The 13,961-nt window shown below is 38.6% G+C and overlaps 1 protein-coding gene across 1 annotated transcript; it reads right to left on the reverse strand.

Moving 5' to 3' along the window:
• Nucleotides 1–5,373: 5,373 nt before the first annotated feature.
• On the reverse strand, nt 5,374–11,706 carry LOC106308098 (putative ER lumen protein-retaining receptor C28H8.4). The gene is made up of 6 exons (XM_013745223.1): nt 11,338–11,706; nt 6,155–6,354; nt 5,867–6,007; nt 5,705–5,785; nt 5,504–5,628; nt 5,374–5,433 (listed from the first exon to the last, which is right to left on the reverse strand). The coding sequence occupies exons 1-6, from the start codon at nt 11,558–11,560 to the stop codon at nt 5,385–5,387; spliced, it is 819 nt and encodes a 272-aa protein (XP_013600677.1). The 5' UTR covers nt 11,561–11,706; the 3' UTR covers nt 5,374–5,384.
• Between the last annotated feature and the right edge of the window lie 2,255 nt (nt 11,707–13,961).

A 13,961-nucleotide genomic window follows, 5' to 3' on the forward strand; every position in this document is an offset into this window, starting at 1 on the left:
AAAAGATGGATTTCGACCAGGCCTCAAAGGGACATGTCTTGGCCCATATCAGGAGTATATTCTTCACCTTTCAAAGTCCTGGTCGTGGCTATATGAAGAGGTAGTCCAAGTTTCAGTCAAAGACTTTATTTAGTCAAGTCTTTGTTTCTATTTCCAATGTCTTGTTTTTAGCACATTTTTCTTTGGATCTCTACAACTTGTAATCCTATAAATAAGGCCTTAGAGCCACGAAATAAAACAGATTGTTTTTCCCTTTTTATGAGTTTCTCTCATTGTTCTTTGTTTAGAACACTTCTTAGTTTCTTGGTGAGGTTATCTCCAAGTTTCGATCCTTCTTTTGTTGGACCGGTGCGTCACATCCGGCAACGATCGAAGTCTGGTAGTATCTTTGGGCTATTCCGCAACCCTTAGTGTCACCCCTCGATCCATCAGTTCTCAATCCTCTCGGATCTGAGTTCATATCAACCTTACCGAAAGAGTGATCCTTATTTTGGGCGTATCACTTCGGGTACCCGAACGAGTCTCGGGTAGGACCCGGACCCGAACCGAGACCTGCGGGTCCAAAAAAAAAAGACCCAATAGGTACTTAGCATGGATCCGGACCCGGACCCGAACCGGTATTTTCGGATCGGTTCCGGTTCAGGTCTTAGGATCCGGGTAAAATGCCCAGGCCTAGACCTCATATATAGCTTTATGTTACTAACCATGTTAGTCGTCGTACTCATTTTAGAATATGTAACCGGAACCTTTGAACTGTAGTTATGGTAGTAGAAAGCAAACAAACACGAATTAGCATGTTACTTTCAGCCTTCAAACTTCTCACCTCAATTCAGTTCATGATTTTTTACCATGACAATGCATGTTCTGTAGAGCTAAAACACAATAGTCCAAGCCTCCAAGGCTTTGTCTTCATCCAAAACCTTAAAACCACACATTGGTATTTTTGGTAGAAAATTGTAGTTTCACTTTTTTACCGGAAACTTAAACAATGTAAATAGTTTCTACCAACGAGAATTGAATTCGAGTAGCATAGTGCCTATTAGACATTTTTTCACCACTGGACCAACAGCTCATTAGTTTTTTAGTGCTAGAAAAACAGTTAACTTTGTAGCTTTGTTCATAATTTATCATCTTTCCTTTCCTCTTGAATCATGTAATTAAGATTGTTTCCTCATTTAGATCTTTCGAATCAATAGAGGGAGAGAGAGAGAGAGACTTTTATGTAGAACTCGTCCTTGTCATTAGGACAAAAGCTTGAATGCATGTTCTGTGAAGGAGATTTGTGACATATATGTTGAATTGAAAATGAAAAAAAATAAGAGTCGTTACTCGTTAGGACAATTGCCTTGAGAAAACACTAAGACAAGTCTCTACTATAACCACATGAACTCCATGTTACTCTTGTCTTGCATCTTTCATCGAGGTGTCCTGTCTCTACAATATTTCCTTTTTCTGACACAAACTTTGAAACTTTTTCTGACACAAACAAAAAACTTAGTTGCTCTCAGACTTTTTTTGTATTGCCCCACCACATCTCATCTCCCAAAACTCATGTCTGCTTCTTTTATGGAAAATACATAATTAATCATATTTTTCTCATGTCTAAAAAAAAATCTTATTTTTCTCCAATTACGTGAAAAAGATAAATCTAAACTCTAAGACCTGTCCTGTTTTCGTACGACTCTTTTCCATTTTAAAGATGAGAAAGGGGCATACCATGTCTATTCAATGGACATTTATATCTTTGATCCAGACATCTTATCCTCCAAAATTCATGTCTATTTATAATAGGGAGTAAGGACTCCCCAAATTTATTTTCTTCAACACGTGAAAGATAATCGACAGTTTTCTTTCTTTTCCAAAGCTCGGGAAAAAGACATAGCATATATGTTCATAAAAACTGCTAAGCTACAAATTGAACTATTCCTTCGAGTTTGTATAGATCCTGAAACTCAACTTTTAGAACTCTTCTTTCTGGTCGACAAAAAAAAGGAAACTCTTATTTCTTTCTTTTTGTGTGGGTTGAGGAAATTACTAAATGAATGTAATGTCTTTTCATCACATGGGTTACCGAAAATTAGCAAAGAACTTGGACCCTGTGTGGAGTCTGTAGACAAGAAACTGCAGATAGTAAGTTGCTATTGCAAGTTACAATCAGCTAATATGAGCATGTAATTGGATGATGATGATAAATAGCTAAACTGAAAATGACAGCATGAACTAAACATTAAAAAAAACAGAGTGGCACCTCGAGAGAATTATACGGTTCACATTATTTAGACATACTAAATTCCTTTCTTTTTTTTGTTTACATCAAACACACTAGAATTAGATTGTTAAATTTCTTGGAAAATATCATCTATGGAGAAGTAAAAGGATACCAATGAATTTACATGGAAAAGGTAACCTTCCATCGAATTAGAAACCATTGCAATCAAATCTGCACAATCTGAGCCAAGACGATTACTAGTCCAAGAAGCAAATATCTTACATTTCGTAACCCGTACATACGATAAACATAATTAGCCCTCTTCGTTTCAGAGACGCAGCATCAGTGATTGGCGTTCAAAAATATAACTAACTTCTTCCTCAAGTATGAGGAGACTACCACCTGCAGCGGTACTTTTGCCGCTCAGAAACAGCCGCATCACCATTTTAAGTGATGCTATTTTACACAGCAGCAGAATAGTCACTGGCAATCCTTGTAAAAGTTGATCGCAGCGTCACTTGATTATTACGCCACTTTTGTTTTTGCCTAATTTGATGGCTGATTTTTGATCGCCGCAAGTGATCGCAGTGTCACTGTACCGAACAGGCTATTCTCAACCTTTTAATCCTAAAGGCAGGATCTTATCGTCCGTGATCACTATATATCAAAAACCGGACCCGTGCCATAATCCATGAGCCTTCAAAATGACACTTAAGAGTGCTTGGCACTTACATGTGATGCTTGATTGGACACCGAAAAGTAATCAATGCGAATTCAATTAAGGAATTCGAAAAAAACTTCACTTTGGTATTTAATTTTTACTAGGTATTTTGCCGGTAATAGTTAGTACAGACATAAAGGTGTTACTAATATTTATTAATAAATGTATTAGTCTTCAAAAAATCAACAAAATGGGCATGTATTTATAATGTAACATAAATATATTAGCATGCTTAACATGAAGATAAATTACATACTATACAATAATAGCATATGTAACTTAATTTACATATTATATTATTAATAATTTATGTATAATAGTAAAAAATATATTTTTAATCATTCAGATAATGATGCAGTATATGTATATCCGAAGATGGTAAATTTTATCTATCAATATTATATAATAATATTGATGTTAACATAATTTTAGTAGAATATTATTCATTAATTATAAATCATCGAAACTAAATATTCATTAAAGGTAACAACGACATCAACCAGTGTAAACTAAATATTCCTTTCTCCATATCGTTGTTTTGTAAAGCACTCGGATCAAAATTTTGATAATTTTAATTATGTGTTTAAATGATTTTAATTTTAATTTTGATAAATCTCACTTTGTTTCAAGTGATTTCCCTTAATATGAAGTTTAAAAAATCATACTTACTGGATGGTCAGATACAAATAAAACATTATTCAGAAGCTGAAGTTTCTATTCTTTTTTTTTTATAAAATGCTCTACCTGCTTTAGGTTAGGACCAGCCCTGTACAAAAGATATGCGATTCTACTATCTTAATATTATGTTGAATGGGATTTTAACACTGTCATAAAGATTGTTATGATTTAGATTAAACCGTACCCACACTGCCAGACTCTGTAACTGGTTAATTGTAGAACCTATATTGCACCAGTTCATTCCCTATGTTGCTACTGAAAAAAAGGAAAAATCCAATCCCTATACCATAAATAAAAGCCCAACTAATAATTAAAACAAGTAGTCTTCCGCCTTGCCTAGTGACAAAACTTGAAAGCAAAGGCGGACGTAGAGGATGTGTTGGATCAGGCCCCTAGAAGAAGATTCGCCTCTGAATCTTGATCGTCGTTATCACCATAAAACTTGGAAAGAAACTTCACACTGAACACGTTGGCCGCCTTAATATGATCAGGCAGCTCGAGGCGATAGACGTTGTCATTTATGCGTTCCAATACCTTAACGGGTCCAATCTTTCGCAACTGTAGCTTGTTATATTATGTGCAGGAAGGATATCTTTGTCAGTACTACCCAAACCAAATCACCTAATAGCACTTCCGGATGATGGCAAGTATCCCCACTCGCTTTATGGGTGTTGCCTGGAAGGTGTTTCATGGATGAGGTTTGATTGTGATTCATTCTTCGCTAATCTAGTTAATAATGAGAGTTTTCATTCTCGTTTTAAGATTTCCAGTCTTTCTGTGTTTTGGTTCTTGCTATGATTTTAGCTTCCATGGCTTCCTCTTTATCCAATAGTAACAAGATCAAGTCTAAACTCAATCACCACCTCCTCTTCAGAATCTCTCATCTTCTATAATGCTACAATCTCCGCCAAATTCCGCTGAAGCAAGAGGAAATATGCCACTTCCTCCACCATCTTCACATGTTAACACACCTCTTTCTCCACCAGTTCTTCAATCTCATACACCTCCTCCGCTTCAATGTGGCTCTTCCTATTTTTCCAGCACTAACATCCGATAAACCTAGGAGTGTGATAGATGATTGAATAGTGTTTCAATATTTGTCATGATGGAAATAGAGAACATCAGAGATTGGTGCCACCGTCGACTGATAAGTAATGTTTGCTTGTTGTAGATTTCACGGCAGAGATATCAAAACACTGAATCAAGAGTATAGGGGAAGATTGTTCTTCTCTGGAGGATAAGCTTCGTCAGAGATTTACCTGTGACGTTTAGAGAAATTTTTTTCCAACTTTCAAATTAGATTTTGAGGGAAAGTTTATGTAAGTTTTGAGGGAAGAAAAAGAGAAGTAATGGTAGAGATTGATTGGTCGACCTCTAATTGGTTTTAAGTTTAGTTGAGGATATATTGAGTTTTTTTAATCATACCAAAGTGTGCAAGAAGTTGAAAGTGCTTGTGTAATTGAACTTTTAAAATATGTGTATGATCAAAATGTAAATTTGTCCAAACTTAATGATGTAGAATAGATCATTCTGCGGTAACTTATCAGATATATATGTTATATTATTAGTTGACAAAATATGTATATATTATATAAAAAGTATGTGCAACACTAAGCACAAGTCTTGTGAAAAACTCATGTCAATAATATCCAAGAGGGACTGTCCATGATGAACCCCAAATTTTCTGATGGAGCAAACTTAGCCTGCTCAGCTGAGAGATTCCATGCGTTCTGAGTAACAACGCGTCATCAAAGGTATCTTATTGTTTTTTTTTATTTACACAACTCCAGAGGGGAGCCGGAGAACAAGCTGGCCTCCGAAAACACTGCACAAGAAATATCAAAACAAAATGACTCAAATAGGCTTTGCAGATGATGCAAAACGGAGGAGACTACCTTTTAACGTAGTAGTAACAGAAGTCTGCCAAGATGAATGTTTGCACGACTTCTGAGATTAAGAACATCGATGGCCATAGTCCGTATCCCAGTGCTACTAGCAGGTGTCCCCGGGTGTCCACTAACTGTTATGCGACAGAAGAAAAAAAACACAAGTAAATCTTTACTCTCTCTCTCTATCTTTCAAAGTTCAGAACTTACCTGTAAGACCCAGTGCGCACAGCTAAGGAATCTCGCAACTCCTAGTGCAAAAACATAGTGAGCCGTGAAGGGTTCCACAATCTGAATGATCCAAAACATATGCAGGACTACTTACAATTGTGTTTTTACTTCTCAAGTAGATCTTCATACAAATTGACATACCTTGGTGTTCTGCATCACTCTCAGCTGTGGCAGTACTGAAACAGCTTCCAGGTAGACACAGAATGCCCAGGATATTCTATTCAATATATTATGTGAAGTTGATGGATGGATCAACACAGCTAACACAGCACAGGGCACAAGCTGTAAAAAAAAATATTTTTAATCTAAGACAATTTTTAGAGGCTATATATATATATAATCAACATGAGTAGCGAGCAAGAAACCGAAGAAGGAAGATAAAACATTGTTAACGATGCTCAAAAAAAAATACCATATAGACACACTTACGACATAATAGAGAGGAAGTGTGTCTTTGTCCTCCATGTAACTAGCCTTTAACTTATAACGGATCATAAAATTAACCCATAGTGTTGCCGCCAAAGTAGCCAAGTCAAGAATGGTATGTATGTCGTATTCCATAACCAAGCTGCAGTAAAGCCTCACAGCTAGAAATGCAGCTGTTAGCTCCTGTGATTTCAATGACAATCCTGCAAAAAGGAGGAGACGCTCACATTGAATGCAAGCTACAATGGTCTCATTCAGCACATGCTAAGGTCCGAGAAGTTACCTGACCTTGAGGAGGTGTGTGCTCAGATACAAAGGGAGCAGGGCTCAATGGGCTTGTTTGGAGGCAAGGGAGACTTATCTCTTGCAAATGCTGTGCAATCTGACCGTGAAGAACCTCCTCAAGCCAACAAAGCTGGCTACAACAAGTATGAGAAGTTCAATGGGAATTGTGATCATTGCAAGAGGTATGGGCACAAGAAGATTCAGTGCTGGATACTCCATCCCCACTTGAAGCCGGCTAAGTTCATAAAGGAGAAAGAGGCAAGAGCTCACATGACTGAAGGATCAAGTGGAGCAGGGCCATCCAACCGAGGAACTGAAGTGGAGAACCGTGAAGGGAATGGAAAAGCTTTGGTGACTTATACTGGAGCCATCAACCCCCGAGGCAATGATCAAGACTTCATCAGGAGGTCCGAGATGGATGCACTCATCAAAATGCTCAAGGATAATGGTAACATTCATGGGTATTCATTTGGTGCTTCTATGATTGCTAGGACTATAGAAATGACTCACAGTAAGGCTGAGATTGCTAGGAATGATAGTAAGGCTGGAATTGAGCAGTGCATTGATAGAAATGCTAGGATGAATGCATATAGATCAAATTGTATCTGCCATCATGCTAGCAATGCATCCAAACCATTGATTATAGATTCAGGTGCATCTCATCATATGATTAGTGACACCAACCTGATTAAAGACATAGAACCTACTAATGGATGTGTGATGATTGCAAATGGAGATAAGATACCTATTAAGGGAATAGGAAACTTAAAGCTATTTGATAAGACTACTAGAGCATTTTACATTCCTGAGTTCACATCAAATCTACTTTCAGTTAAGAAATGCACTACTGATTTGAATTGCAATGTTATATTCAGTCCTAATGATGTGAAGTTTCAGGATATTGAAAGCAGCCAATTGATTGGAAAAGGAGTTACAAAGGGAGAGTTATATATGCTTGAGAAGCTTGATCCTGTTTCCAATCATAACTGCTCATTTACTTCTGCTTCTAGTTTGAATAAAAATGCATTGTGGCATGCTAGACTAGGTCATCCCCATGAGAGGGCTTTAAACTTGATGTTACCAGGTGTGGTTTTTGAAAATGATAAGTGTGAAGCTTGTATTTTAGGCAAGCATTGTAAGAATGTATTTCCAAGAACATCTACTGCTTATGAAAATTGCTTTGATTTGATTCATACTGATGTGTGGACTGCACCTAGTTTCTCTAGAGATAATAATACGTACTTTGTCACATTCATTGATGAAAAATCTAAATACACCTGGTTAACACTAATTCCATCAAAAGATAGGGTGATAGATGCATTCAAGAACTTTCAAGCTTATGTGACTAACCATTATCATGCTAAGATTAAAATTTTGAGATCAGATAATGGAGGAGAATACACAAGCTATGTGTTCAAAAGCCATCTAGATCATCATGGAATACTTCATCAAACAAGCTGCCCCTACACACCACAACAGAATGGTGTAGCTGAGAGGAAGAACAGGCACTTGATGGAGGTGGCTCGGTCATTAATGTTCCAAGCTAATGTACCTAAAAGATTCTGGAGTGATGCTGTATCCACTGCTTGCTATCTAATCAACCGAATACCTACTAGGGTATTGAAGGATCAAGCACCGTTTGAGGTACTGAACCAGCGCAAGCCATCTTTGACATATATGAGAGTGTTTGGATGCTTGTGTTATGTGTTGGTACCAGGAGAGTTGAGGAACAAGCTAGAAGCAAGAAGCAGAAAGGCAATGTTCATTGGCTACTCAACAACTCAAAAAGGATATAAGTGTTATGATCCAGAAGCTAGAAGGGTACTTGTATCTAGAGATGTGAAGTTCATTGAAGAAAGAGGATACTATGAAGAGAAGAATCAAGAAGACTTGAGGGATCTTACATCAGATAAGGCTGGAGTCTTAAGAGTGATTTTGGAAGGTCTTGGTATCAAGATGAATCAGGATCAGTCCACAAGAAGTAGACAACCAGAAGAGAGCTCAAATGAACCAAGAAGAGCTGCTCAAACACCTCACCTTGATCATGAGGGGGGAAGTGAACCTGAAACTCAAGAAAATGGCCAAGAAGGAGTCGGCTTGAGTGAAGAAGGAGAAGAGTTCAACTCAGGTTCTCATCATCAAGGTGAGCAAGACCAAGGAGATGAAGAACATCACAGTGAAGCACAAGAACCGCATATACAAGATGAGCAGGTTCAAGTGCAAGAACAACCTGTATTGAGGAGAAGCACAAGGATTAGAAAGGATCCTTCCTCTTGGGTAAACACGCGAGTGTACTACAATGCCCAAGCTGTGGAGGATCCTTCTCGAGTTGTGTGTTCCTTTGCTCAATACCCTGAAGAACATTGTGCGTTCATGGTTAACTTGGATGAGAACTATATTCCAAGAAGCTATGAAGAAGCAATCATGGATAAAGAATGGAAGGAATCAGTTGGAGCTGAGGCAGGAGCCATGATCAAGAATGATACATGGTATGAGAGTGAGTTACCAAAAGGGAAGAAGGCTGTGAGTAGTAAATGGATATTCACAATCAAGTATAAGGCTGATGGAAAGGTTGAGAGGAAGAAGTCAAGGCTAGTAGCAAGAGGTTTCACTCAAACTTATGGAGAAGATTACATAGAGACCTTTGCACCAGTAGCTAAACTACATACCATAAGGATTGTATTAAGCTTGGCTGTGAATCTTGGATGGGGGTTATGGCAAATGGATGTGAAGAATGCATTCTTACAAGGTGAACTTGAGGATGAAGTGTATATGCATCCACCTCCAGGCCTTGAACACTTAGTGAAGAGAGTGAATGTGTTGAGATTGAAGAAAGCTATCTATGGGCTGAAGCAATCACCAAGGGCTTGGTACAACAAGCTGAGCACTACTCTGAATGGCCGTGGCTTCAAGAAGTCTGAACTAGACCACACTCTCTTCACACTCACAACTCCCTCAGGTATGATTGCACTTCTTGTGTATGTTGATGATATCATTATCACAGGAAGTGATAAGGAAGGTATCATAGCAACCAAGGAGTTCATTAAATCCATGTTTGAGATTAAAGATTTGGGTGAAATGAAATACTTTCTTGGAATTGAGATATGTAGATCCAAGGAAGGTTTATTCATGTCCCAAAGGAAGTATACACTTGATCTTTTGAAAGGTGCAGGTGCTTATGGAGGCAAGACTGCAAGGATGCCTATGGAGGATGGCTACAAAGTCCCACGAGAGGGGGAGATTGAAGACAGCAAACCTTATCAGGATCCTAAACTCTATAGAAAACTAGTTGGCAAATTGATTTATCTTACCATAACTAGACCTGACATTTGTTTTGCTGTGAATCAGGTGAGTCAACACATGCAAGTTCCTAAGGAGCATCATTGGCGCATGGTGGAGAGGATCTTGATGTATCTCAATGGCTCACCTGATCAAGGAGTATGGATGGGTTGCAATGGAAGCACTGAAGTGGTTGGATACTGTGATGCAGATTGGGCTGGTGATAGAGCAGACAGGAGATCAACCACAGGCTATTGCACATTCATTGGAGGCAACTTGGTGACATGGAAGAGTAAGAAGCAGAAGGTGGTCTCTTGCTCAAGTGCAGAAGCTGAGTATAGAGCTATGCTGAAGCTTACCAACGAGTTGGTGTGGATCAAAGGCATCTTGAAGCATTTGGAGATTGATCAAGCCACGCCAATGACAATGCATTGTGATAACCAAGCAGCCATTCACATTGCATCCAACTCGGTGTTTCATGAGAGAACCAAGCACATTGAAGTTGATTGCCACAAGGTGAGGCAAATGATCATTCTAGGAGTCATCTTGCCATGTTACACAAGGAGTGAAGATCAGTTGGCTGATGTGTTCACCAAGGCTGCAAGACAGAAGACAATGGAGTCCATTCATATCAGGTTGGGCCTCATTGATCTTGGGAAGGGAAGGAGCTGATCCTCTTGGCTGTGAGGTCTTTACTCTTTTTCCCTCATCAAGGTTTTGTCCCAATGGGTTTTTTCTTGGTGAGGTTTTTAATGAGGAAGATCTCATAGCCATCCAAGCTTAGGCTTTCACAAAGCTAAGCTTGAGGGGGAGTGTTGAGATGAGGAAGTCATTATGAGAAGGAGAGGAAGAGTTAAGCAAGTAATGGAATGAGTACGGACAGTACGGCCTATGTACGGACAGGGGCTTGGCCGTACATCTGAGGAAACATGAAGGAAGAAGGAGATGGGTGAGTAAAGCCTCTAGAGTACATAGAAGGTCTCAAGACTGATCAGACCGTTTAGGGATAAGGGTGGGACGAGCCTTATCCATCCAGGCCGTGGACAGGCTGTAATGGCCAAGCGTGTGAGCCTTACCATCCGTTCATTCAAAAGGGACGCTCCTCTTGGTCTTGACTTCACATGCTTATGACTAGTGCTGCTTTCTCTTAACTTGTAACCCTAATGCCTCTTCTATAAATATTGTAACCTCATCTCATAATAAGATTAGACAGTTCTAAACAATCTCTCTCTATACTCATTTCATTATGATTCTCCATTAGTCTCTAATCTGTCTCTTAATCTCTTATTCTCTTCTATAATCCTTTCTAAACTCAGATAATCATCTATATCCTTAAATCTTATAGACACAACAAGCAAAACTCAATAATTACTAATCCTAACCATAATAAAAGCTTCATCCTAATCTGTAATGAGGATATGCTGATCCAACTAAATTAGCAATCACAAACTCCAGCTATGTTTTTTTTTATTATATTCACACAGAGATTAAAATTATCAGGCCAAAGTAAAACAAGTGTGTCCTAAGAACCGACAAAGTTATTTGAATCTCAACTTCAAAGCCGTGAACTGGAGTTGGTAATAAAAAAAAAAAGAAAAGAAGAAACAAGTCAAAGCAAGTACCAGCACAAGTCTTTTCCTTGGTGAGTTTATAGATAAGAAGAGAGATTCCAATGGAATGAACAGATTCGGCGGCGACGAAAAGATTGTCGTGATCGTGAACGATGAACTTCAGCAGAACAAGAGCCGTTATGCCCGACGCAACTGCAAGGAAAACTTTCACCTTTGGAGGCTGTCTCCTCACCCATGTCGACACGGCGTGGATCGGAGACTTGGTCGCCCTCATGCTCGATAGTCGATTCCTTCTTCTTGTTCTTCTTCTTCTTCTTTCTGTAGCTTTCTGGGTAAAGTGACGCAGGAAGTCTTAACAAAGTGACACACGAAAATGATAGTCAGGCTTGGATGGGCTGAGTCACCCAATTAAAAACCCCATATAACATAGGCCACTTAAACTACTCTAATCAAGTAATCACCTTGGTTTGACAATATATTTTTGTCATTCAAAAAATAAAAATAATATAAGATATATAAAAATGTCATCAGAATTATATTTGATTACTATTTTGATTTATTATTAGTATAATAATTTATTTATATGGGGTGGATCTGGTCTCAAACCGGATATTGATGGCTGTTTAACAATTTTTTGGATTTGGAAATTATATAACTTTAAGGTATTCTAATTTTTTATTCACTCCTAATTTACAACTAATATGACATATCTATCTTATTAAAATAAAATAAGTTTTCTGTTATGTTAATTACGAGAAGTGTCATTGGTTTTAAAGTTTGGTAAACAAAATCATGGATCGCTTCATATTTGTACTAAGTTCATAACACATTAATTATTATTCATTGATTTTATACATAAAGGAATAGTAAAATTACACATATCTCTACAGTCTTCATTTTTCGTGGGCTATTTATTTATATGTATTGATATATAATGTCATACGATGAAACGAATTATATTGATGTTTTATGCAATTTTTTCAGTTTAATCCATTACACATATAAAATAGTTTATAAATTGGTGTAACCTAAGGTTACTTATAACGCAAGTAGCCTATTGATTCTGAGAATACCTAGGAAACGTGCCTTCTTGAGATCGTTGAGAGTCAAGCTCTATCCGAGAACAAGGTTTAGAGTTTATAAAAGCTCTGTTTATTAATCAAATAAGTCGTCCCCTTACAACACCTAAGGCATCGATATATATATAGTAAACAATAAGTAAAACCCTAAAGAATAAGTATCACAAGTTTTCCTTATCTTCTATGACAAGAAAAGGAGATAAAGCTCGAAACAAATAAGTAAACTTTAAGAAAAGGAAAATAGAGTAAACGCCAAAGTCAAGAAGAGGTAGGATGACGCTGCATCAGGTCTCCTGGGGTAAGAAAAGATTCGCCCTCGAATCTTCGGGCTCATCCTGCGGCACATAGGGAACCAAATGTTTCACATTAAAGACATCAGAACACCTTATATTCGCTGGTAACATCAAACGATATGCGTTGGCATTTATCTTCTCCAAAATCTCCAATGGACCAATCTTACGTGCCTTCAACTTGTTGTATTCATGAGGTGGAAAGCGTTCTTTTGTTAAGATAGCCCAAACCTTATCGCCAACGTTGAATTGAACGTCACGACGATGACGATCTGCAGCTTCTTTATACTTTGCAGACGTGATCTTCAAATTGTCATGGACCAGCTGATGGATATGAGAAACATTGGCCACAAAGTCAATAGCCTCACCATGATCACGTGTAGCGTCAGGGACCAAACCAAGATCAATCGGGCCTCTAGGAACGATACCATAAACCACACGAAAGGGACTGTAAGAAGTGCTCCGATTTACAGCATGATTGAAAGCGAATTCAGCCTGACACAAAATAAAATCCCATGTACAAATATTACTGCCGACCAAACAATGAAGCATATCACCTAAAGATCGATTGATTACTTGTGTCTGACCATCCGACTGGGGGTGATAAGCAGAACTCATATCAAGACTCGTACGCAGAAGCTTCCAAAGAGAACGCCAAAAATGACTGAGGAACCGCGAATCTCTATCCGAAACAATAGATAATGGCAGACCATGAAGTCGGTATATATCACGGAAGAAAAGTTGAGCTACCATGACCGCATCTGTTGTTTTGTTGCAAGGCACGAAGTGAGCCATTTTCGAGAAACGATCCACCACAACAAATATGGAATCGAAGCCGCGTTGAGTACGAGGGAGGCCGAGAACGAAGTCCATACTAATATCTGTCCATGGCTGTGTAGGAATAGGCAAAGGCATATATAATCCTCCATTCGATGCATGACCCTTAGATGTCTGGCAAACTACACATCGCTCCACAAAGCGAACCACGTCACGTCGCACCGAAGGCCAATAATATGAGTCGAGGACCATCTTAAGAGTCCGGTCGCGTCCCATATGTCCTTCATTATGGACCTCTTGAATGATACGCAAACGCCAACTACCCTCTGGGATGCATAATTTGTCCCCGCGAAACAAGAATCCATCGGTAATGACATAATCTGTCCGACTATGAGACTGAACTTCACACCAAATCCGTCCAAAGTAGGCGTCTGTTGCGTATAGCTCCGCGATAGAAGCAAGACCAGGGACCGTTGTGTGAAACGAAGCAAGTAACGTGTGGCGTCGGCTGAGGGCGTCTGCTACTTTA

This window comes from Brassica oleracea, chromosome C8 (assembly GCF_000695525.1).
Source record: "Brassica oleracea var. oleracea cultivar TO1000 chromosome C8, BOL, whole genome shotgun sequence".
Taxonomy (NCBI): Eukaryota; Viridiplantae; Streptophyta; class Magnoliopsida; order Brassicales; family Brassicaceae; genus Brassica; species Brassica oleracea.